The sequence below is a fragment of the Ursus americanus genome, chromosome 27 (assembly GCF_024610735.1).
Source record: "Ursus americanus isolate L20-20 chromosome 27, mUrsAme1.1.p, whole genome shotgun sequence".
Classification (NCBI taxonomy): domain Eukaryota; kingdom Metazoa; phylum Chordata; class Mammalia; order Carnivora; family Ursidae; genus Ursus; species Ursus americanus.
Genome location: NC_142153.1, coordinates 4,351,782 through 4,377,078, shown reverse-complemented (window position 1 = coordinate 4,377,078; position 25,297 = coordinate 4,351,782). Strand labels below are relative to the sequence as shown.

Below are 25,297 nucleotides of genomic sequence, written 5' to 3'. Positions count from 1 at the left end.
GGAAGGAAGGAAGGAAGGAAGGAAGGAAGGAAGGAAGGAAGGAAGGAAAGGAAGGAAAGAAATGAGTGCAAGGAGTGGAACCGTGGAGAGCACCTCAGAACCGAGTCAGCTGTGCCTTTTTGGGAAGCCTCAGCTGGTGAATGAAGAGTGAAGGTCCAAGGGATCTCTGTTTTAGTCCTTGAAAACAGAAAGTGCTTCAATTAGACTTTAAAATGCCAGAAAAGATGTTACTAGAAAAACAAGAATGCTTTTTATCCAGCTCAGTGGGTGACCCTCTCCTGATTCTGGGATACATTTTTTCCCAACTACACATGCAATTTTAAAGCACCATTTTTGGGGTGCTTGGCACTGTGTGTGTGCTTTTATCCTACCCTGGCAAAGGAAGTTAAAGCACTGTCTGGCCAGTTTGCAAATGAGCTCTTTTATGGACAGAGAATCTTGTTGTCGGGATGTGATTGTTCCATCTTCGGGGACCGTGTCTGTGAGGGAGCTATCAGTCTGAAGCACGTTGTCACACGCTGGGCTTCTGTTCCTGGTCTCCCGTCTGTCTAAGCACTCTGCCATCAGACAGACATTCAGAGGTAGCTCTTACCTTTCTTCCATGGGAAAGAAACCGACTCTTTCCGTGTCCAGGATGAGCCCTGCAGGCCTCTAGTTTTGGGTCAATATCATGTTCCCTGATAATTCTTCTGTCTGGAATTCTCTTCTTCCTCCTCTCTTCCTCTCCCCCGTCCATCCTTCAGGCCCTGGCCATTCCAGCTGATAGGATTTACTATGCTTTCTAAAATCTGTGTACTTGTTATCTGTGCCACAAGGTGTCATTATTTTATTTGAGCTCATTTTGTTTCCCAAATTTTTGAACAGGAAACCATATCTCCTACATCTTTGGATTTCTCCCAGCAACCCCAGCTAGGCAGTCACTCCTTTTTGATGGCATTATAAGAAGCATTGAATAAATTGGCCTCTGCAGTTAGAGCTCAGGGACTTCAGAAAGCTGCGATGTGTTGTTTGGGAGGTTAAGGAAAGTAGCCAATAGAGAGACAAAAGGAGTAGAAAAGGAAGAACATGCAAAATGTCAAAATATCATCCCACTAGTAGGATCTTCCATTAACTTGCTTCCAGAAAACTTCTGTTTAAACTGTGCAGCACACATATATGTTTACACGTACACATAAACACATATGTACACGCACATATATTTACATACATACACACATACGGTCATATACACGTATCTATACAGAATTTACGCACATATTACATGTGTATATGCGGTGAACCCTCAGCAGGGTATCTTACCAGGTTAGCTTAGGTGTTACTGTTTAGAGAACAGGATATGGACAAATAAATCAGCTTTGGTGAAGAAAGTGAGTCGGACCAGTCCAGAGCTGGAGGCCTGACCCCTAGAGGGCTGTCGGGGCCCTAGAGTGTGCGGTGCCAGGTGCCTGGGATAATCAGTCATGGAGCGGAGAAATGGAGAAGCAGTGAAAGTGATTGTGTGTGTGTGGGAAGGAGAAACCCTAACAGTGCCTCCACCTTGTCATTCCTGTTGGGTGTTAAGGGATTTTGGAGCTCTACATGAAAGAAGGTCTTTTTGCCTTTGTTCATTCAGTCTTTAAGACTATTTGTGTTTGGCACACACAGGAAAAGTCACAGACAAGGATTCTAGTCCCACCCTGACTGGACTTTAGCTTTCTTATCTGTAAAATGGAATTTATGTCTTCTGCCCTTCATAGACTCCTTCTGGCAAAGATGGGGAAGGACCCAGTGCCCTTTCCATGACACTAGGTGGCCCCATGGGCTAAGCCTGTGGCAGATTGGACCTGTGGCCTCATGCATCTGAGTTTTCATTCACTAGATCTGCACGTTTGCATTTCATTATTTTCTTGGGAAGATGCAGGTAATTGTGATGGCCAGCCAGAAATGTCTTGGTGTCCCATCTCTGCTTTTTTGGCATTTCACTCAGTTTACCTCAAGAAGCTTTTGCACTGGGGCACCTGGGTGGCTCAGTCAGTTAAGCATCTGTCTTCGGCTCACGTCATGATCTCGGGGTCCTGGGATCGAGCCCCGCATCAGACTCCCTGCTTGGTGGGGAGTCTGCTTCTCCCCTCTTCTTCTGCTCCTTCCTCCTGCTCACACTCTCTCTGTCTCTGTGTCTCTCTCTCTTTCTAAAAAAAAAAAAAGGAAAAAAAAAAAACCTTTTGCACTTTACAAAATAGGTACATGTTTGGACCTTGCCTATTATTGTGAAAACAGGACCAGACATACATGTGTTTTGTTTTCTAGGGAGATGTGCATCCAACAGGATGGGAGAATTCATCTCACTGTTGTTTACTTTGGGAAGGAAGAAATGAATGAGGTCAAAGGAATACTTGAAAACACTTCCAAGTAAGTACAATGTGGAGCTGTAATAAGGAGTCATAGTAAGTGTCCTCAGGAGTCTATATCCAAGGCTGGAACTTCTGCTTCAGTTTTATTTTCCTTAATGCTCAGGGTCAACCAAGAGATGGACTGCTCGCTGCTATGCTAGGAGGAATTGTGCACCCCCTTCCCTGGGAGACCACCCCACCTGACACTGGTCCTCACTGTGCAGGGTATTGGCTTTGACAGTTGAGATGAAGTGCCCTGAGCCGCAAGGATGGGCAGCACAGGCTTCTTTGGGCTTCTGCGTGACTGGATGTCGTCTCAGCACTGCTGATCTGGGGACTTGATGTCCCAGAGTGGGAATTAGGGACAGCACACCTGCGCAGGGAGCTCCAGCGGAGTGATAGCCGTCCTTGCGTTTCCTCCACTTAGCAAATGGTCTCGCCCTTTTGACTTTCATTCATTATGCATTTTGAAAGATTAGGGGGAAGCCAGAAGTGATGGCTAGGACAGGATCCTTGATGAAACCTACTCAGTTGAACAGAAGTTATTTGACCAAGAACTTTAGACTTGGGGTTGTCTATGCGTACATATACAGATGTATATGAATCAGTTGTATGGGGGATAAGTGAAACCAGCACAGATGGGTTTTCTTCTGTCCCCAGATGAACCAGGATTGATTTAATAAATATCTGTGGCATTTTCTATAGTGAGGAAGCTGTAATGGTTCCCCCACACCATGCTCTGGTCTGCCAGGGAGGTTTGCAGGGCTTCGCCTGAGTAATCTGGGGGGTGGTTTCTCCGTAAGTGAAGCTTGGAGGCGTCAATGGTACTCGGTGGCGGAAATAGCCTCAAGAGATCCATAATGGTCTAAAGATAAACAGGGCCCCCTGTTTTGAGTTTCTGGTAAATGGTAATAGGATGATAGTCAAAGGATAAGATTACAAGATCGAGTATACCTTTTGTAGTTATGTTCACACTTTGTTACTAATTTGGTATTAATGGGCACAAGATCAGAATGCTTATTATAATTACTCAGATGTTCTAAAGCAGTCCATTGGTCTTATTTCTGCAAAAAAAAAAAGTTCAATTGGAATTGAGGCATCCTCATTTCTTTGCGTATTATTTATGACTGCTTTCCTGCTATGACAGAGTTGAGTAGTTGTGACAGAAGCTGTATGACTTGCAAAGCCTGAACTCTCTACTGCCTCGTCCTTTGCAGAAAAAGTTTGCTGACCTCTGCAATACGGAATTCAGAGTCTAAAACTAGTAACAGCTTAAAAGCTAGGCCCCTGTCGAAGGGAGAGCAAAGAGAATAGAATAATTGAATATCCTAAATGTAAGTGAAATAGAAACCTCTCAACTCCAATGCACTGCAATATCCTTTTCGTCTCTGCTTAGGAATGAGGTACAGGAATTATTAGAATTCATGTTCTCTGCCCAGTGGGTAGGTTTCAGCATCTCTGGAAGTATCCATTCCTGGGCATGGATCTTCTTTTTAAGTTTCCCAGATGATTCTAACACGCATCGAGGATTGAAAGTTATTGTCTGAGAAAGCGGTGGTCCCCCCCCCCCCCCAGGGGCTACCCATAGAGGCCTCGATCACGGCCAGCTGACCCGTTCCGAGGTATTTTTAAGTAGTTATCCAGGTGATTCTGAAGTGCAGTCAGGACTGAGAAATTCAGTCCTACTGGCTCTGGCACCTTCTGAGCACTTTAAAGGACATTGCTGATAGATACATATAACCAACTTGACATGAGTCTGATGGATAAGTGGAAGGCCAGTTTAAATGTTGTTATGGGAAATATCCATTTTACTGACTGGAAGCCTTAAGGACTCTTATTATCAAGGCATTCTTCTCTGTACCAAATTACCTGGTAAGATGAATTCTTAAGCAGAAGTTTGCTTGGTGAGCAAAGAATGAATAGAATCTGAACAAGAAAAGTAGAATCATTTCAGTGGTAGGGATGGTGTACTTAAAATTTTGGAAAATTTCCAGAGAGATTAATCTACCCATAACTGAGAACTTTGTGCTGGAGACTGAGCTGATCAGTGCTTTAAACAGTGCTACAGAAACTCTGGCAAAATGACTTGGAACCCCATTTTTCTGTGTCAATGCTCTCATTCTACTAACTGGGGATATCTGCAGTGTGGAGGTCTCTGATGCCTTGGGGGTGCCCTCCTCCCTCCCTGGTGTTACTTTGACCAGACCACCTCCTGTAAGAATGCCCCACCCTCTGCACCCAAACCTGAGTTGACTGAACATAGCAGCACTGCCCTCCACCTTCCAGATCAATCTTCCTAATGACCTACTGCCCTAGCCTCCTACCGAGATTGGCTCTAACTTGTAACCCCGCCTCGATGACTTCCTATCCCCAACCACACTGGGGGGGGGGTGTGGTATGCCCCTCTGTCCTTGCTCCCATTATCATCTTCTACTTGGTGTTCTCTCCGTCCTCCTTTCTACGTACTCAGATGGCCACCCTTCCGTCCCCACCTCCCCACCTGAGTGCCCATGTCTGGAGCTCTTCCTGACCTACAGTCCGCTCTCTGAACTCAGACGGTACTCCCTGCTGGCATCCCTTCTGCTTGGCACTTGGCCTATGACTTGGCTATTCCTAACTAGGTTATAACTAGGTTATCGTCTGCTTAAAAAGTAGTACCCTCGGGGCGCCTAGGTGGCTCAGTAGTTAAGCGTCTGCCTTCAGCTCAGGTCGTGATCCCAGCGTTCTGGGATCGAGCCCCGCATCAGGCTTCTCTGCGGGAAGCCTGCTTCTCCCTCTCCCACTCCCCCTGCTTGTGTTCCCTCTCTCTCTCTCTCAAATAAATAAAATCTTAAAAAAAAATTGTATCCTGTCACGTGGCTCTTTGCAAGTCCAGCTGAGTGCCTTACTCAGAAAACCTCCAGCGTTTGTTCATCCGGAGAAGGAAGGGGGCACCTGAGTGGCGCATTCGGTTCAGCATCCAGTTCTTGGTTTTGGCTCAGGTCATGATCTCAAGGTCCTGGGATCGAGCCCCACATTGGGCTCCATGCTCAATGTGGAATCTGCTTGAGATTCTCTCTCTCTCCCTCCCTCTGCCCCTCCTACTCATGCCATCTCTCTCTCAAATAAATAAATAAAATCTTAAAAAAAAAGAGGAAGATAATGCCCCATACACAGTATATTTATACTCCTAGTAATCTGTATGAACACTTATATAATAAGCCCTATTTCAAAGTCATTTTTATCATTCTTTTAAGGCGGTAAACTTTTGTTCAAATGCATCTTATCTTTGAGTAATAACCATTCTTATTCCCATGAATTATCTTATTTAATATTCACAGCAACCTTATGAGATAGATGCTGTTATCAGCCCCATTCATAGAGGAAGGCGCTGAGGCTTAGAGAGGTGGTTACTCAGGCTGCCGTCCCTACCCCAGGGCAGAGCCAGGATCTGAGCCTCAGCTGCTAACTTGTGACACTCCAGGGCTTCACATGGCTCCACATTTCCTCTTCAGTGTACTCCCTTCTGAAACTCATAATCATCAACTAAAAGTAATAGGATTTGAAATCAGCCTGAGTGATATTTATTTCATTAGGATACCAGCATTGTGATTAAACTGTTCTAAATGCAGCTAAATGTATATATGTTAAGAATAGCCTTTTAAAAGACACTCGTTTGGCTCGTGTGCAACGTTTTCCTCTGTCTCTAGATTTATGCTTACTCGGTGGAGCTTTACATTTCAGTTGATGGCTATAGATTAGTGTTCTGAAAACTGCAATTTGTGATTCATTAGAGGGTTGTGTAATAGCTTTAGTGGGTTATGTCCAGTGTTTTTAAACCTTTGAAATAGGATAGACGAGATCAGAGTGCATCAAAAGTAGTAAGGGTAAATATTGTTTTGTAAAACTTCAGTGCATGTGTGTGTGTCTACTGTGTCATGATGTATAATATATTCCTTTGTATGGGTGGCAGTCAAAATATTTAGAAACCACTGCCATGGATAACAGTACAAGTCAGTTCTCAGTTTCTGATTCTTATTCCATAGTTTTCCATATTAAGCTGCAGTTAATCTCAGATTAAAACCTCGCTTGGTGATTCTCAAATATAAACGTGCTTGGGAATAACCTGGAGTGCTATTTAAAAAAAATTTTTTTTTAAATTTATTTGATGGAGACAGAGATAGTGAGAGAGAGCACAAGCAGGAAGGAGGGAGAGAAGCAGACTCCCTGCCGAGCAGGTAGCCCAATGTGGGACTTGATCCCAGGACCCTGGGATCATGATGTGAGTCAAAGGCAGGTGCTGAACTGACTGAGCCACCCAGGTGCCCCCTAGGGTGCTTTTTAAAATGCAGATTTCTGGGATGCAGCTCCAGAAATTCTGAGTCAATAGGCCCGAGAGGAAGAAGCTTGAGCCCCACATGTGATGGTGATGTGGGTGGTCCATAGCCCACAGTGGGAGATGCTGGTCAGGTAGACATTTGCTTGGAGCTATGTATTGGGAAATTTTAAAAAATTGTAACAGGTAGGCAGATTGGCATGAGTTAACATTTACTACGTTGCAACTTCATCTTTGTCCCATCATAACGACACAAAGGCATCTTTCGGAGGTATTATCTCTGAGATCAAAGTACTAGAGATGAGACACTGCCCTGTCATTGCAAGTATGTGACCTAAGAGAGGGGTTTTTCTGTATGTCTTGTTGGGGACCTGCGTTGCTTGGTTGTGTGTCATCATTTCATGCCTCTTAGAAAGGATTTGGGTTTTTTTTTAAGATTTTATTTATTTATTTGAGGGAGAGAGAGTGCAAGCAGGGGAAGGGGCAGAGGGAAAGAGAGAAGCAGACTCACCGCTGAGCAGGGAGCCCAACACGGGGCTCCATCCCATCATGACCTAAGCCGAAGGCAGACACTTAACGACTGAGCCACCCAGGCTCCCCTGAAAGGATTTGTTTGACATGTACCCTCAGGAAGATTTTATCAGGACATCCCAGAAGGAAATTGGGGAGGAAGGTTTTATTCTGGTTTGTTTTATTTAGATTTGTTTCTTAAATTTGAGCAGAATTGTTGCTTTGTTTTAATTTTTTCCTTAAGCAATTTTTAGATACTATCTCATTCACTAAAATCAAAAAAGCAACACAGCACATCCCTCCCAAGAAGATAAATCTTGGACCCTGGGAGGCACCTCACAGATTAAGGTCTCAGGCCAGTGGCCATCCCACCTGGCATTTGCAAGAGGGGCTAAGTATGATTCTACTTGGTGCAGGTTCCACTGTATTGGAGATGTGCCTGTATTCGGTATTCTGAATTGTTCTTCGGGGAATTTGAACATAGCATATAGATTATAGTATTGTAATAATGTTAAATCCTGAGTTTGATTATTATATTATTATAATGTTACACAGGAGAGTGCCCTGGTTCTTGGGAGATACTTCTCTTTAAGGGTGAAGTTGTCGTGATGTGTGCAACTAACTCTCAAATAGTTCAAAGCAGGCAGGCAGAATGTTAACACTTGGTAAATCTAAGTGAAAGATATGTGGATACTTATACTATTCTGACATTTCTGAAGGTTTAAAAATTTTCCAGATAAAAATATTGGGAAAATAAATTATGAAAAAAATTAAATGATATTGTTTATATAATGGAATATAATTCAACAGTTAAAGAAAAGTGATGTCGGCAAAAATGGTAAAATAAGACCTCTGCAAATACTCTTAATAAAGCAATGAGAAAAATGCTAAAAATTGTCAGAATCAGCTTTTTAAGAACTCTGGAAATTAAACAAACCTTGCAATAACCTGGAAGGTGTTTATCGAAGAAAAATGACTGAATTTTTGTGCAGATTTAACCTGCCTTATTCCCACCTTCTCCTTAGCTCTGCAGTAGCCTTGGAATCCAGTAGCCCACAAGCACAACAAGAACCAGGGGCCACTGTGGGGCAGGAGCTCCTTTAAAGGGTCATTCCCAGAAAAATGTCTTAATTTGACCTGTCGGGTTTTCTGGAAGACTCCACTAAGAAGGTTGTCTTTATTTAACTGACTCGAGCTCTCCCAGTGGAAAAAGTATTTCCTCCAAAAAACAATTACAGGAAGCCTGTGACTTTGTGGCTGCCTGAGGTGGTAGATAAGAGTTGGGGCAAACAACAGACTAACAAAATGCTTAAAAGGTGAGGCTGAGGAGCGAGATCTCCACTGCGTTTTTGAAAAGTTCAAATATATTTCTGGGCATCTAGAAGGCCATGCTCCTGTCTAGGGCTATGCTCATACTTAAGAAAAATGTGAGCAGGCCCTAACTAACTTTTCACTTCTGGCTGACCTTGAGGCTTTGTGCATGAAGCAAGTAAAAGCTAAGGTAAGGGGTCACCTGCCTGGTTGAGTGTTGATGGCAGGCCCAACATGTACAGAAAATCCCTTGGCAAAGATTTGGAGACTTACTAGTTCTAGACACTTAAAGAAACCCTGTCTAATCGTTAGCTTACCACTAAGTTGTCACACTCAACAAAGAATATGGATTTTACAGAATTAGTTCAAGAAAGTCAGTAAACAAAGAAATAACAACAAAGAGCAACAACAATAAACCCTGGGGGGAGTTGATTCTCATTTTCAGGATTGGAACATTATATTATTTAAAATGTTAAGTTTTAAACAAAAAGTTGTGAGATATGCAAAGAAACAGAAAGTATGGCTCATGCATGGGAAAAAAAATCAATCATTAGAAGTTGTCCCTGACAGGGGTGCCTGGGCAGCTGAGTCAGTTAAGTCATGATCCTAGAGTCACAGGATCGATCTCTGCATTGGGCTTCCTGCTCAGTGGGGAGTCTGCTTCTCTCTAGCTCTCTGGTCCTCCTCCTGCTCATGCTCTCTCTCTCTCTTGCTCAGTGTCTCTCAAATAAGTAAATAAAATCTTAAAAAAAAATTGTCCCTGAGGAAGCCCAGGTGTTGGACTTACTAGACAAAGACTTTAAATCAACTGTATGGAATATGTTTGAAGAACTAAAAGAAGCCATGTTTAAAGAACTAATGAAAAGTATGAGAACAAATCTTGCCAAATAGAACCATGTCTTACCAAATAGAAACAGAAGTTATAGAAAAGAACCAAATAGAAATTCTGTGGTTGAAAAGTACAGTAATTAAAATGGAAAATTCTCTAGGGTGTGGTGAACATCTGGTTTGAACAGGCAGAGGAAACAATCTGTGAACTTTAAGGTAGGTCAATTGATGTGATAAGGTTTAAGAAACAAAAATAAAGAAGAATGAAGAAAATGAACAAACCTCAAAGACTTGTAGGATACCATCAAGCATGTCAATGTAGACATAGCGGGAGTTCCAGAGGAGAGGAGAGAAAGGGGCAGAAAAAAATAACTGAGGAAATAATGGCCCCAAACTTCCCAAATTTGATGAAAAACTGAGTCTACCTGTCTAAAAAGCTGAACAAACTCCAAATAGGAAAATTCAAAGAAATCCACAGTAAACCTATAATAATCAAATAGTTGAAAGACAAAAAGAGAAAGATCTTGTGAGTGGTAAGAGCAAAGCACTCACTGGGTCCAGGGGAGTCTTAATAAGATCAGTAGCTGATTTCTCATCAGAAACAATGGAGGCCAGAAAGTGGGATAGCATATTCAAAGTGCTGGAAGAAAAATGCTCAACCAAGAATTCTATATTGAGCAAAACCATCCATCAGGAATGAAGGGGAAATCAAGACATTCCCCAGATAAACAAGAACTGAGAGACTTCATCACTAGCATGCCCACCCCACAAGAAATGTGAAAAGAAGTCCTTAAGACTGAAATGAAAGGACACTAGACAAACTCAAATTCTTCTGAAGAAACCAACAGTTGAAGTAAAAGTAACCATTTCCCTATTTATAGGGAAATATAAAATACAGTATAAATGTATTTTTTTGTTTATAACTCTCATTTTCTCTTATCTGTTTGAAAAGATAACTGCATAAAACAAGTTTCATAAATCTGTATTGGTAGACACAGTGCATAAAGACATCATTTTAATATGATAACAGCACAGAGGAGGGGAGAGAGAATGGAGGACCAAATTTTGTGCACTGTTGAAATTAAGTATTTCTTCAAAAAGAAATAGAAAATCTCACTAGACCTATAACAAGTAAATGGATTGAAATAGTAATCAGAAAACTTCCCCTAAAGAAAAGGCCAGGCTCAAATGGCTTCACTGCTGATTTTTACCAGTCATTAAAGATGAATTAATACCAGTATTTCACAAACTTTCAAAATTTACAAGAGGAAAGAATACTTCCCGACTCATTCTATGAGGGCAGTGTTATCCTGATACCTTAACCAGGTAAAGACTAAGAAAAGAAAATTACAGACCAATATACCTTATACATACAGATGCATAAATCCTTGACGAAATACTAGCAAACTGTATCCAGCAACATATAAAAAGAATTTTACACCATGACTACGTGAAACTTATCCTAGGAATGCAGGGTTGCCTCAACATACAAGAATCAATCAATGTAATACACAAAACTGCATGACCTTCTCTATACATACAGAAAAAGCATTTGAAAGAAATGGGGATTTACATTATTCTGGATATTTCAGGTAAGTGGAATCATATAATCTATGACCTTATGTGTCTGGCTTCTTAATTTACAATGATGATTTCAAGGTTCGTCCACACTGTAGCATGGGTCAGTAATTCACTACTTTTTATTTTGTTGTTTTTGATGCTACTGTAAATGGGATTACTTTATTAATTTCTCTTTCATTGTATATAGAAACACAACTGATTTTATATTTATTTTATACTCTGAAACTTCAGTGAATTCATTTATTAGTTCTAACAGATTTTTGGTGAAGTCTTTAAGGTTTTATATAAGATCATGCCATTCACAGACAGAGATAACTTCACTTCTTTCTTTCTGATTTTGTCATATATGGCCTTAATTATGTTGAGGTACATTCCTTCTATACCGATTTGTTAAGGGTTTTTATCATGAAAGGATATTAAATTTTGTCAGATGTTTTTTCTGTATCTTTTGAAATGATCATATGATTTTCATCATTCTGTTAATGTGGTATGTCATGTTTATTAATTTGCAGGTGTTGAACCATCCTTGCATCCCAGGGATGAATCCCACCTGCTCATGGTATATGCTCCTTTTAATGTATTGAATTTGGTTTGCCAATATTTTGTTGAGGATGTTTGCACCTGTGTTCATCAGTGAGATTGGCCCGTAATTTTCTTTTCTTGTAGTGTCCTTATCTGGCTTCAGTATTGGAGTAATGCTGGCCTTGTAAAATGAGTTTAGAACTATTCCTTCCTCTTCAATAGTTTGGAAGAGTTTGAGAGGGATTGGTATTAATTTCATCTTTAGGTGTTTGGTAGAATTCACTCATGAAGGTACCTGGTCCTGAAGCTTTTATTTGTGGGAGATGTTTGATTATGGATCCAATGTCCTTGCTCATTATTGGTCTCTTTAGATTTTCTATTACTTTATGATTCAGTCTTGGTAAGCTGTATGTTTTTAGGAATTTATCCATTTCTTCTAAGTTATCTAATTTGTTGGCATATAATTGTTCATAGTAATCTCATGAGATTTTGTATTTCTGTCGTATTAGTTGTAATGTCTCCTCTTTCGTTTATAATTTTATGAATTTGAGTAATATCTCTTAAATCTGTCTTAGGTAATCTAGCTAAAGTTTTGTCCATTTTGTTTATCATTTCAAAAGAAACTTGCTGAAACAGACTTGTATAAGCTGGCTTGTGTAAGCTCAGAATCTAGAAAATTCTAAATTGTTTAAGGTGCCTACTGTGAAAAGCTGCCTGATATTTTCTTTAATTTTAAATTCTTGACCATATTCAAGTGTTTTCAGTAAGTAGAACTCATAAGCAATTTCAATATTTAGAGCTGTTAGATTTAAAATTTTAAATTATACATTGTTTATAATATGGGTTTTTATGTAAATTTTTAAAGTATTTTTTTAAAATGAAGGGTTATTGTGGGAAGTGCCACATTAAGGGAATTTCCTTGTAATTGTGGAAAGAAGTCTGTATGAGAATAAATCACATTAGACAACAAGATCTTTTATCATTTTCAATCCAGCAATTCTGGGAAATGCAAGTCAATTAGAGAAATTAAATCTCCAGTAGAAACAGTAGCTTTCTGAGGTCATTATATCCTCTAGCAGAATAATTGTATATAACTTGGAGGAGTCCCTGTGCACCAGCCTTATTATATAAAAGAGGGGAATTGAATGAGAAACTTGAGAGTTTCATCAGTCAATAACACAATGCAAGAAGAAAAGAAAAAGAAGAATAGTGAGTAATCATGGGGCCTTTTGGAACTACATAGTCTGGAGTCATAGTAGGAAATTATATAGTATGGAATGTAGTGCCCTCATTCCGCCATGAAAAGGGCCCATTTTCCTTACCAGGCCATTACTTTAGGCATGCCACTAAATGTTACATTTCTTTCTATGGATAAATTGAATATTTCAAACCAAATTGTATCTCTTTTTTCTCAGCTTGCATTTTTTCTGTTATTTCATACTTGTCATCTTTCTAAAAGTGTGGGTTTGTGTCTGTCCTTAGGAATCTGTTGGTCGGAGACTCTTCCTGATGATGTGTAGGGGGTTCCCCAGTACCCACCTGAGGGAGGAAGGCAGAATCCCGGGCAGGGCCCCCCAAAAGTGAAGGTCTGATGTACACCTCAGCCTTTCCTGTGGATTTGCCCCTCGATTGCTCCGATGCTTTTTGATCATCCACTGTATCCCTGTGTGTGTCACTGCATAGTGCCAGATAAGCTGAAGATTAAAGAAAAGGGGGGCAATCCCAGCCCACCTGGGATTTACAGCCTGCTGGGTCATCAAGTACGTGTCTGTACAGGCAAAGGCACAGGAGGACAGAGGGAGGGCTGGGCAAAGTGCGTGGGAGCCCAACACGAGGCCACTTCAGTTTGCAGCAAGGCACAAGACGTGGTGACACTTGATTCAGGCCGTGAAGGCTGAGTGGGGTTTTCACTGGAGTGGCCAGAGACAGAATATTGCAGGAAGGGACTCTGGTGCAGAGGCAGGAGTCCCCAGCCATGGCACACCATCCTCGGGCACCTTCTGGATGGTCACTGTGCAGTGGGGGGTCATGGACAGAAGACAAAACAGGGTCCTTGCCTGTGCACCTCTGTGGTCTGCAGTTCGCACAACCTCATGGCTGTGTTGTGCACATTCCCAAACCCACCGCTAGACCCCCTTGGGGCAAATCAGGGTTCTGCGTTGAAATGTGTCCTTGCTTTTGCATGGCCTCACTGCCTCTTCCTCTGCTGTTTTGTACCCTGTGGAGTAGGGCTGCTCCGGCCTAGTGAGTGAGTCCCCCTGCCCAAGAGCAAGCGGCTTTCTGAGTGAAGCTCTGGGACATGTTGAGGGAGGCTCCTGGCGATCTTATGGGAGCCAGTCTCTTCATCCTGTTGTGCCCAGTGCTCCAGAGCTGGTGCTGATGAGTTCAAGATGAGAGGAGGGTGTCTACTGCCAGGCCCCGATGTTTGACAGTGCATTCATCTCTCTGTTCTGGAAGAGAGAGAAAGTAAAATTGTTCCAAGTCTTTTTCTGGTGTTTCCAGCTCAGCTTCTTTCTCAGTAGGAAATACTTGTTAATTATCCAAGGCCCTTCCTGACAGCAGAGAGGAGAGCACGGGGCTCCTCCAGATACTGGTCTGTTATCAGAAGTGCTTGGGTTGAGTGGTCAGGAGGGAGGACAGTACTAGCATCTATCTGCAGACAGACTCACCGCTGAGCACAATGACCCGGCAGCCACCCTGGGAGCCACACATGGATGACAAAGTTAGCCCTGGGCCTTCTCCAACACCATGACCGGCTGATGGTGCCTCCCAGGCCAGCCATGACTCCGTCCCCACCCTGCCTCTGTGTACACTCACATCCAGCTCCCTGACTCAGGCCTTCGGCACAGAGCCATCACCCATGTATGCTGGGGGGCCAGCAGTAACAGCGCTGGTCTCCTGCTGGCCAGCGTTGGTCGTGGTGGATGAGCTGGCTGGGGCAGGGTTCTTCGAGGGGGCGAGGGGGTGGGGAAGCGGAGGCCACTGGTGCCATGTGAGTGTGGGCCCCCATGGGCAGTGGGGCTGCTGTGCAGACAGTGCATGGACAGAGCTGAGTGCCACCGCCGCAGCTTTCTGCACGGCCTGTGGGCGCCCAGGGAGGGGCCGGAGGTGCACATTCAGACTGGGTAGCACCACGGATAGAGCGTGACCGTCTCATCCTTGTAGAGAGCTTGACTGAAGAGGAAGGAAGCACATTGCCTTTTACAATAGGGCCATAGGGAGGGTCCCACCGCATCCATTTTCCTGAACTCGCATTCTCTAGAGGCAACACAGTGAAGCCTAGAAGTGGATGTTTTAAGACTTTTTTAAAAGTTCTTCCAAATTGAGGTCATCTCAAACACTAGGCACAGTGTTCTCCTCACTCCTTTTCCTGGTGGCTCTGAGTGAGAGACAAGCCCAGCCCCCCCTTTTCCTTCCTCCCCCTGCCCTCCCCTGCAGCAGAGCAACTCCAGCCAGCATTTGGGGAACTAGAATAACTTACATATCAGATTACCAGTCTGCCCTCTAAATTTGTAGTACTCAGCTGTCTCTCTACCATTCATGAAACGGTCAGTCACCTACAGTCTTGTCATATCTTTAATGCTGTTACCTCAGTTTCTAGGGCTGCCTCGTGTTCTTAAGTATTCAATATGACTTAACTTTTGTAAAAATTTGATATATATACACAAAGGACCGTAGGCTGTTCCAGGAGGAAAACTGGGCAGTTCCTTTAACACAGCATATTCAGGAACTGCATTCCTCTTCCCTTGGTGAAAGTTGCTTGCTGTTGTTCAAATAGAAAGCGTTTTTTATATTTCAACTGTCTAATGATAGAGCCTGGAAAACCTCTTGGAGGAGGTACCTGAATTATGGGTCAGATACAGCCTGAAGAAGGAAGGCCTTCCTGCTCTGCCAGTTAGCTAACAGATACCCCTGCATTCTGGGAGGGCCCCAAGAGTATGAGCCTTGAGACAAATCAGGAAAGAGACCCACTACTAGCTGTCAGGAAAAGATGAGCCCCAGGATGTGGCTAAGTCCTGTGAGACCTTAGATGAAGCGGGGAAATCCAGGTGCCTCACAAGGGTGACACTTGCCTGAAAACTGCCCAAACAGGGCAGGGAGAAATGGGGTGAGCCTGACTTGCAGGGGAGGGACTGTGGAAGCCTCCAGGAGATGTGAACACGACTGCAGGGGCCGCTCCCCACTTGCATGTGCACCTTTGCAACAGGGAGGTGGCCCCATCCTCACCAGGGCCAGGCCAAGCACTGAGGAGGCTCTGGAGCATGACTTCAGTGCTATTCACAGAAAATACCACCTGGGACCACCTCCCTGGAGAAGGCAAAAGGAGGAGAATCCCACCACGTGCAGAACTGGGCTGAACTGAATGCAGAATCCCAGAAAAACAGAATTTGAGAGTGGAAAGGGCCCTTCGGCCTCCAGCAGATTTGCAGTGAGGAACCTGAGACAAGAGAAGTGAAATGACTTTCCCCAAATAGGTGAGAGGCAGAGCTGGGATTAGAGCTGTTCGTCTAGTGACACGTTTCTTCAGACAGCTGTCGAGCACCTAATGGGGGTGGGGGTGGCTCTAGGCCCTGGATCCAGGTTTGCTGACTCAGACACCAGTGCTCTTCCAGTCACCAGGCCTCCTGCCGTGATCTAAATCTGGCACTGGACTCAGACAAGATTGGGCCCACAGATTCCCAGGATAAAAAACCCAGCTCAGTCCCAGATTTGAAAGAAGCTGTTAGGTCAAGGAAGGGGGAGCGGGACTAGTTCCTCTCCACTCATTAAATGACCGAGTATAAGCACAACTTCGCATTTGAAAAGTTTCTGACTCTGTTCTCGTGTTGACCTTCACCCAAGAGAGTTGCTTGGAATACAAACTTTGAAATGGAAATGGGTTTTTATACTTGTTTTGAATACATCAAGATTAGAGAGGCAGGAATGGGGAGTAGGTGGAGGGGAGAACCGAGGCTGTGGGAGCAGAGGAACCATTATGGGTGGCATGAGCGGGTAAAGGGCGATTTGCCAAAGGCCAGGCCCCCTGCTGCACAGGCAGGGTTAGGAGCTGGACTAGGACTCAGAGTCCTTCTCTAGTTCTGTCTGGCCAAAGACAATCCCTATACCTGTAGGTACAACGTGAATTCCTGTAACTTCTGCTCAAGACAACAAGCCCCATTTCAGAAGTTTCTGCAGTCCCTGGGAAAGGAGAGCCCAATGAAGAAATGTCTTGCTTGGCTTTACCACCACAGGCCTGGGGATCCTTGCCCGGGCTGAGGACGGCGAGAGCTGGTGCTTACGTACTGCTTTATGCTCTTGGCAGGGTTGATCTAACTAATAACTCTGTGGGGAGGTAGTTAAGGTGTTATTATTCCCATTTTGCAGGTGAGGCCGCTGAGCTTCCAGGGTATTAATGGGCTGACCTAGATCACAGAGTTAATCTGTAGGAGAGTCAGGCCTGGGACAGCCTTAGTGACCTGAATCCAAGTCCGTCACTTTTCCTGCTGTGCTCTCTTGCTTTATCTGAAGGTGGGGAAGGAGTCCAGGTTTAAATCTGGGGATAGACATACATCAAGACCGTCATGCCTGGTCTTGAGTCACATACAGATGACAAGACAATAGGTGGGGCCATTCCAGTGTGATTTTATTTCTTTGGCCCAGTGGTTTCATTCAGGTGGCTCGGGAGGCGTGGAGGTTGTCCTGGGTTCTGTTCACCTAGTCTCCACGGGTTCAAGTTTCTCTATCCATTAGAGAATATCCATTAGCTGTAACAGTAAAGTTTTCACTATGGGGAAATTGCTAGAGAAAGAAGAAATAAGTTGGTGTTAAAACTTCACTGAGTGTTCCTGGTACCTTTAATCTCAGCGAGCTGCCAGTGAGTCTGGGTCATTCTATACCTTCCTGGTAGTCTCAGTGCCCTCATGGTTAGAAAAGCTACGTGGCAAGATGTGGATGGGTCCTGGTCCTCTGTTTTCCAGGGGATTTTCTCCGCCTGGGTGCATGAGCTCATGAGTGACTGTATCTGGTCTTCCCTTTTAGAGCTGCCAACTTCAGGAACTTTACCTTCATCCAGCTGAACGGAGAGTTTTCTCGGGGAAAGGGACTTGATGTTGGAGCCCGCTTCTGGAAAGGAAGCAACGTCCTTCTCTTTTTCTGTGACGTCGACATCTACTTCACCTCCGAATTCCTCAATACGTGCAGGCTGAATACACAGCCAGGTCAGGGTCTCTGGAGTCGGCTCTTGCTTTCTCTCCCCCATGGAGGTGTTAAGCTCGGTCACACTCACACTCACTCCTTCACAGTTCCCTCTGATGTCCTGCTTCTGCACTGGCCCGATTTTACCCCAGTGACAAAGAAAAGGAAAATTCTCTGGTTTGATTTTTCCTTTGATGTCAGTGTGGGCCTGTCAGCCACGTAATTGTGGGATTCTTTGTCCTAAGCTCGAGTCTCTAACCCCTTTTCCATTTGCAGCTGGGAGGCCGGCCCTAGTGAACATCCACGGGAGAAAGTGTGGTGGGAGGACAGGGGCTGGGAAGCTGTCTGAAAGTAAAGGGAAAGGAGTGGCTGCGGGCGTGTACTGAGGGAGAAAGGGCTCAGAGCAGAAAGAACCCACAACAGGAAAATGATTTTCATAGAGTTTGACTCGAACTAAGGCTGATATCCAGCTGATAACTACTGTTAAAATTGAAGCTCTTCCGTGTAAGCCAGTCAAGAGCAAGTACCCTGGGGTCCCTGGATCTACTCCTGCTGCCTGAAGTCACCCTGGCCCCTCTGGCCACCTTCGGACTCCCCACAAGCCAGCAGTTAAAGGGTTAATGTCTGCGGGGGGAGGGGCACCAGAACTGTCTCTCACCCTACCCCTGTTGGGGGACACTCAGTGCCAGAGCCACTGACGGTCAGTATTTTGAGCACCATGTCTGTGCTAGGAGGTCAGAGGTATTAGAGTCTGTCTATCTGGTCTAGGTGTGCAGAACTTCCAAGATCTGTTTGAGGGTTGAGTGATAAGAAAAGAAAAAGTGGATGCAAACACTTGGGATATTTCCGTGACTATAAGCGAACCAGCCTAATAGTTTTGTCTGTTGCTTTAAGTGAATGTTTGTTTTCTGGTTTGCAGGGAAGAAGGTATTTTATCCGGTCCTTTTCAGTCAGTACAATCCTGGCATAATATACGGCCATCACGACGCAGTGCCTCCCTTAGAACAGCAGCTGGTGAGTAATTACCCCGCAGGTGTCTCTGTGAGGCTGTTTCATGTCTTTCATTACCAGGGGCACCTGACCATGAGTAAAGGTGAGTGGAAATCTGTGGATTGATTCCCATAGTAATTTTTAAGTTTGGCAGATGTTCTGGCCTTTGCTCCCTGCATCTTGTTCATTAGAAGTGCTTGCAATATTTAAAAGTGGAAAATAAATAGGAACAGTACCTTACAGAAAGGTAATTTCACACCTTCATAGTTTTCTTAGATGGTTTTTGGAAACTAGGAATATTGCCTTATGGATGCAGCACATTTTCGCTTTGTTATTACAAGCACTCCCAGATAAGAAAGGTGAGAGATGGCAGACAGAAGCCAGAAAGGGGTGGCTCACCCCAGGTCACATGGTGAAGGAGTCAGTGGCAGAACAAGGAGCAGATCCAGTGCCTGTCCCATCACGCTGCCATCCCCACATATCCCAGTCCCTCTGAGGCATGGGCACCAGCAAGCTGTCTCTTGAAGGAACGCTGGAGGGGCTCTGCTACCATCCTGGCTGCACAGGTCATGGAGAGTGAGACCACACAGCCACCAAGGATCTCTGTACGCTGAGTGGGCTTGGAGGTGGCGGTGGCGGCGGCCGTGGCAGTGAGCCCATTTAACAGAGAACAGCTTGGGCAACAGGAGGGTGACGTAAAGCCAGGAGAGGGTCGCTGTGACACACGTAGGCATACTCTTCTGAGATGAAATTCCCCATTGTTGTCAACCCCAGCTTGGGACTGTGACCTCTTCCTGCAGGGAGATCAGCTGGGTGTGTCTAAGCTGCATTCCAGCTCAGGCTACCTGGAGACAGCAGACCTTGGGCTGTCTGTTCTTCAGCACCTTGAGTGTCTCTGTCTCCTCTTGAGGCAAAGCCGTGCCTCTTCCCAGTAAGTACATCTAACGGTGGAGAACGGAAATCTGCCGTGTGAACGTGAAGATGGGAAGGAACCAAGTCTCTCATGCTTCTTTGCAATGGGAGAGTAAATTGATTTCCACTGAAAACATGTGTTCTTTGACATTCTTTTGGAGGACTGATTCTGTCTTTAAGCTTCCAGAAGTAGCAAAACCTGTTCTCTCTAGCCCCATCCTTCAGTAAACCTCTGGCAGCTGATACAGTGATCTTTTCCAGAAGGTCTCAGCTTGGGTTCCCTGAGGCTGGATGACGTTCGCTCCTCACCCATCCCAGCCTGGTTTCGCTTTGGGCCCATGCTGCCTGGTGTGGTAATAATAGAGTTCTTTCTTCCCCCAGTGAAATTCCGGTATCACAGATACACTGACTATCTGTTTGTGTAACCGTATGTGTATGTGTGCTGTATATGTCAACAGTAGGAGTTTTTCATTCCCCAAGAATCAGCTTTTATCTGATATCGCTTCTGTTGAGACACAAACCTTCTTCTTTCCTTTCCATGAGTTCTAAGCTTCCAGCAGGGCTTGAGGGGAAATGGGATACAGGGTTTATTTTCTTTCAACCAATCAGAATATAAATTCTTTTGGTTTTAAGTAAAGTACTTCTTTACATTTGACATCAAATGTGATTAATGTTTCAACTTCAAACTCATAAAGCTCTTATTTGCTTGCAAGGAATTCTTTTCATTTCACACTGTAAGTCTTATCCCTTTATTACCGTTCCTGCAGAGAAGCAGGTGTGAAGGGAAGCTAGAGCTGTGATACAGTTAAGCCAGTTTCTCACATCCCCAGAATTAATGGTCGGGCAGAAGCAGAACTCAGATCGCTGTGTCCGTAACTAGAGCCTCAGAATTATCCTGCAACTGGGGACATTTACTTCCCAGTGACCTTAGAGCTTTCGTAGAGCAGATCGGCTGCGTTAAGGTTCGGTGTTCACTGATGATTCGGTCCAGAGAAACACAGCAGTTGTCTCTGAGACACAGGGGCTTCTCCATCCACGAAAGGAAAGTGTTGATTATATTTGTTTTTGAATGAGCCATTTCTGGAGCTCTTGCTGCCTGCAGAGAACTAGCCTGGACATTCTGGAGAAGTCAGACAAACTGAAACAGTTTCGTATGCTCGGAAGTGACTGGGGAGGTCACTTTACTGTCTTGTTTTTGTAGACTTGACCTAGATTCACACAACCAGCCAGTAGCAGAACTCAGGCCCAAAGCAGTTTTCCTTACCCTTGTGCAGTGGAAGCAGATTGGCGTAGGCTCTAGATGAGGGCTGAAATATAAAGGAAATGATCTGACAAAAATTCCAAAGGAGAACATCAAGCTACAAAAATTAACTTAATGGAGACAGAATGTGTAGGTGCTGAGAAGGTATAAAATAAAAAGAGATGGTTAGGGATGGTTAGGTTAGGAGAGACTTCCTAGCAAGGGTTCATTTTGGCTCAGTCGGGAAAGATCTGAGATCTGTAGGTAGTCTTGAGAGCCACCCCTGGAATACAACAGCCTCAAGGTGGGGGAGAACACAGACCCCGAATGCAGCCGTGACAAAAAGCACTCACGGATGCAAACACAGGACAGCTGTGGGAGCAGCCCCAAGAACGTGACCTCGTCAGTCCCCATGCCGGTCACTGCTGTTGGGTAACACTTTGCCTTCAGACTAAAGCCAGAAGCCACATTCATGGTGTGTGTGTGTGTGTGTGTGTATGTGTGTGTGTGTGTATTCAGACTACTTTACTTTTGAGTGCAGACCATTAATAATAAGAAGTATGTGAAACCATGGGGTTTTATGCTAACAATTAATTTCTTGATTTCTAAGCCTGAGATAAAACTTGCTGATGCTTTAGTGGAGAAACAGCTCAGAGAGAAAGGAATGACTCCGATTTAAATAATTATTAACTGTAGACATTCCACTTTTCCGGTTCAAGCCTTGTTCACGCTGGGGCCACTGCTGGAGCCTCCCGCCTCCTCCGTCTGTAGACCCTTTCCCTCCCCTATCATCCGGTCTTTCCTTCACCCTCTGCCAGAGATACATTTCCAAAACACAGATTAATCCCATTTTAAATCATGTTTTCCGGCCCGAAGCCAGTGGTGTGCTGGTAAATGTGTAGCAACCCACTGTCTGAAAGGAGGGGGAGAAGAAGCCCTGATTCATCGTGTTGGCCATTTTCCACGCCGTCAGTACTCCCACCGCGGCTTGGTGGAGGCCCCCCGTGACGTCACTGACTGCTGAGGCAGGCAGAGGCTTACACAGCCCTGGTGAGCTGGGTGGGACCGGCTCCCGCACAGCACTGCCAGTCTTGATGCCTTGTTGGGATTAACTGCTCCCCACGCTGACTTTGAAACTGATGACCGAGGAAATGGCTGCAAACCCCAGCACCTGGCGCATGGTCCCCCTCCATAGACGCCCCAGCTGGCAGCTCCACCAGGCGAGCATACCCACCCCGAGTCTCCGTGTGCTGGCTTCCCCCTCGGGGCTCTCTCCTCACCAGGAGATGCCCTCGGTGCCTGACAGCTCAGTCCGCTCTGCATCCCCCCCCCCCATCAATTAAGTCCAGTGACTCTGTGCTACTCTGTCCAGGGTGTAAGTGGTATACTGACTCCCATCCTCACCTTCTCTGATTCTACACCCTGCCTGTCTCCCCTCTTCCAAGAAGTATTTTGCCACTAATCTGCATTTCGGTTTAAATGTCTGAAGCTTGCTGACGGGGCACAGTCCATCCTTTTACTTTGCTTCGATATGTTCGGGAAATAGGCACTCGCTGAGTACCAAGAGTAGCACTAACAGATGCACTGCCGCCTCTCGGAGGCCAGCACGGTGCCCCCAGTACTTCGTGGAATAGCCAGTAGGGTGAAGCGGCATGATCTTGCTTGTTTCACAGACGAAACCCTGAAGCTCAGAGGCACAAGTCACTTGCTCGGATTGCCGAGTGGGAGGGTCGGGAACTCAAGGCCTGCCCTGTGTGATGGGGACGGGGCTGAGGATGCTGAGTGGCAGGGCCGGGTTCTTTGGCCTCAGAGTGCTTCCAGAAGGGCATAGAGTGTAGCTTTAGGTGTAGATTCCTAGACTAGGGAACCTGGATGATTCCTTGTCCAGCGTGATACGCTTCAGAAGACACTTTATTCTTTTTAAGCAGACACCAGTAAAAGAAGACTTGTGGGGAAACATGGGTTAATACAAATCTTGGAGGAGGTGACCTCTGAGTCCATTCTTAGAACAATTCTGCAAAAGCTGTGCCTCTGGAATAATGTATTGCTCAAGAAATGGAAATTGTCCCCGCAATCCTGGTGTTGGTCTGGGCTCAGCCCCAACTGGCTGAGTTAGCCTGGGCAAGTCATTCTACCTGCACACTATAAGGCACGTGCATACCCCATGCAGCCTCCCTCCGGGCCCGGATAATAAGGAATGCACAGGGCAGGGGCAGGGGGCACCCCAACCCAGCCGCCAAAGCCCCTGAAGCTCAGGGTGTCTGCTGCTCACGGGCAGGACTGGCTGCAGAGTTGGTGTGGCCCAGGACACAGTGAAAGTGCAGGGCCCTGGTTCAGGAATTCCTAAGAATGTCAAGAGCATTAAAGCAGACAGGATGCCCTGTGAGCGTGGGGCCTGTGGGCTGCCCGGGGTTGGGGGCGGGGGGTGTGCCCCTGGCGTTACCCGTGAATGTGAGCCTGGACAAACGCAACCTCGGAGCTTGGGAGGCTGTCTTTGATGTAGAGGAAATACTCTGCCTGAGTATTTGTTATTTATTTTATTTCAGGGCCCAGATTGCTTCGCGGGCAGTTGTCCAAGTCAGCGCCATTAAACCCACAGGCGCTGACTGCCTCCAGCTCCCCGCGCAGCTGCAGGGCGCCGCCTTCCCACATCTCTGGGGAGAGACGCTGATTTGGGCTTTGTGCCCTGGTCGCAGTAGAAAACAATCACCCCCGTCATGTGAATCACCCACAGAGCTGTGGGTCTGGAAACTTCCTGTGGGAGAGCGGGCTTGACAACTGTCCTTTGTGCCGTGTTCATGCCCTGCAGTGCTCTGCGGAGATCTAAGGTGGGGAGAGAAGGGGGCTGCAGAGAGTTGAGAGGAGGCCAGCCCTTGAGAGACATTTTTTAAAGTGAGGATAGCACTTGAAATTTGGGACAGAAGGTGTTTTTCTTTCAACATAGGATCTTTATTTGAGGGTTTCTTCCTCCTCTGTTGTAGTAAACATCATTGGTGTATATCTTTTCAAAGCTTGAAGAGAGCAGTGGAGCTTCTCGGGCCTGGGGCGGAGGCTGTAAGCAGGAGAGCCCTCTGCTTAGAGCCCAGGAAGGTGAAAACATATTTGTCTGTTTGTCCAAAGCCATACAATTCTGAGTTTTCCCACTGGAATTCCTAGGCCTTTGCTGACCCACTCAAGAATTCCCTGCTTGAACCATGTCTATTTCCACTGGCATGGAGCCCTCTCTGCCCTAGGAGTGCTCCTCGTTTTCTCATTGGAGAAGCATTTATTGAGCATCTGCTGTGTGCTGCACAGTAATCTGGGGGCTGTGAATGAGCCCAAGGCCCTGGTGGTAGGTGAAGACAGAAAAGAGAGGAACAAATGCATCAGCAGGGTATTTTCAGAGAGCCGTTAAGTGTTACAGAGAAAATAAACCAGCTGACAGGTTGGAGAGTGACATGGTGGTGACGGGGGTGGGGGTGTGTGCTGACACTGGCTGGGAGGGTCAGGATGACTGCTCTAGGCAAGTGACATTGGAGCAGAGCCCAGCGGTGAGCAGGGAAAAGGTGACCCAGGTCAGGGGTCTGTAAGTGTCCGGCCTTAGAGACCTGGGAGCCTGGTGTGTCCAAGGGACAGAATGGAAGGCGATTCTGTATGAGGGGATGAGATGGACGAGGCAGGCAGGGGTTGGGTCACATAGGACCTTCACAGGCTAGCGGTTTTCTCTGGGTTTTATTCCAGTGGCATTAGTGAGAACGCAGTTAAAGCCCCTGCAGGGTTTTAGATTGGAACGTGCTGTGATATGATGCACGCTTGAGAGCGCTCATTCCCCGAGAGGCTGCTGGTCGAGGGTATGATGCCAGTGACTCGGCATAGCTGTGGGTGGTAGGGCCTGTCAGAAGTGAACTCCCTCTCGGCCTGACGTTCTAGGCCACAGATGTGATCGAACCCGTTTCCACCCAGGGCTCAGTCTCAAGGAGCACTTTAGATAGTGGCTTTTCCTGGCTTGCCAACTTTAAAGCTGACATTGATAAGTGTTTATAGAGTGCGTTCCCCAGCTCATAAATCAGTTTGTGTCTGTCCTGCTGTCCCCAGGTGAGGGTCACTCTTTACCTTGCTCAGCCTTGCCGGGCACTGCATCCACAGCCCAGGTGTGGGCGGCCACCTCCTGGAAGCCCTCTTGTGTTTCTTCCCAAGCCCTGGCCCATTGTTCTTCCTGTTTGGAGCGTTCTTGTTTAGATTCCGTATAGACTTCAGCCAAATGCCGGAAGTTTGGTTCCTGGCACCTCTCTGTGACTCCATTCTTATCCAGAAGCTTAGAGGACTTGTCTGTTTGCGTCCTGGCCAGCAGAAAGCGTATTAAGCCATTAGCTGCGACAGAAACCGTGTACCTGCTATGAAACAGAAACTGTGTTTTAAAAAATGACTCCGTGGAGATTTTCCCAAACTTTCCTTTCCTGCAAAATCTTACCAGTTGATACTAATGAAATTGCCTGTCACTTGGGAGATACCGTATAACAGGCCTTTGTTCGAAGAAGAATTGGAGCACATCTGCTGGGACAACGC

The 25,297-nt window shown here is 45.6% G+C and overlaps 1 protein-coding gene across 2 annotated transcripts in view; it reads left to right on the top strand.

Moving 5' to 3' along the window:
• CSGALNACT1 (chondroitin sulfate N-acetylgalactosaminyltransferase 1) overlaps nucleotides 1-25,297 on the top strand; it is a 326,446-nt gene that overhangs the window by 295,117 nt on the left and 6,032 nt on the right. For both annotated transcript variants that reach the window (XM_045779172.2, XM_045779171.2), the window contains exons 5-7: nucleotides 2,287-2,388; nucleotides 17,455-17,633; nucleotides 18,530-18,624. In XM_045779172.2, coding sequence (XP_045635128.1) covers nucleotides 2,287-2,388; nucleotides 17,455-17,633; nucleotides 18,530-18,624 — 376 coding nt within the window. The remainder of the gene's footprint in view (nucleotides 1-2,286; nucleotides 2,389-17,454; nucleotides 17,634-18,529; nucleotides 18,625-25,297) is intronic.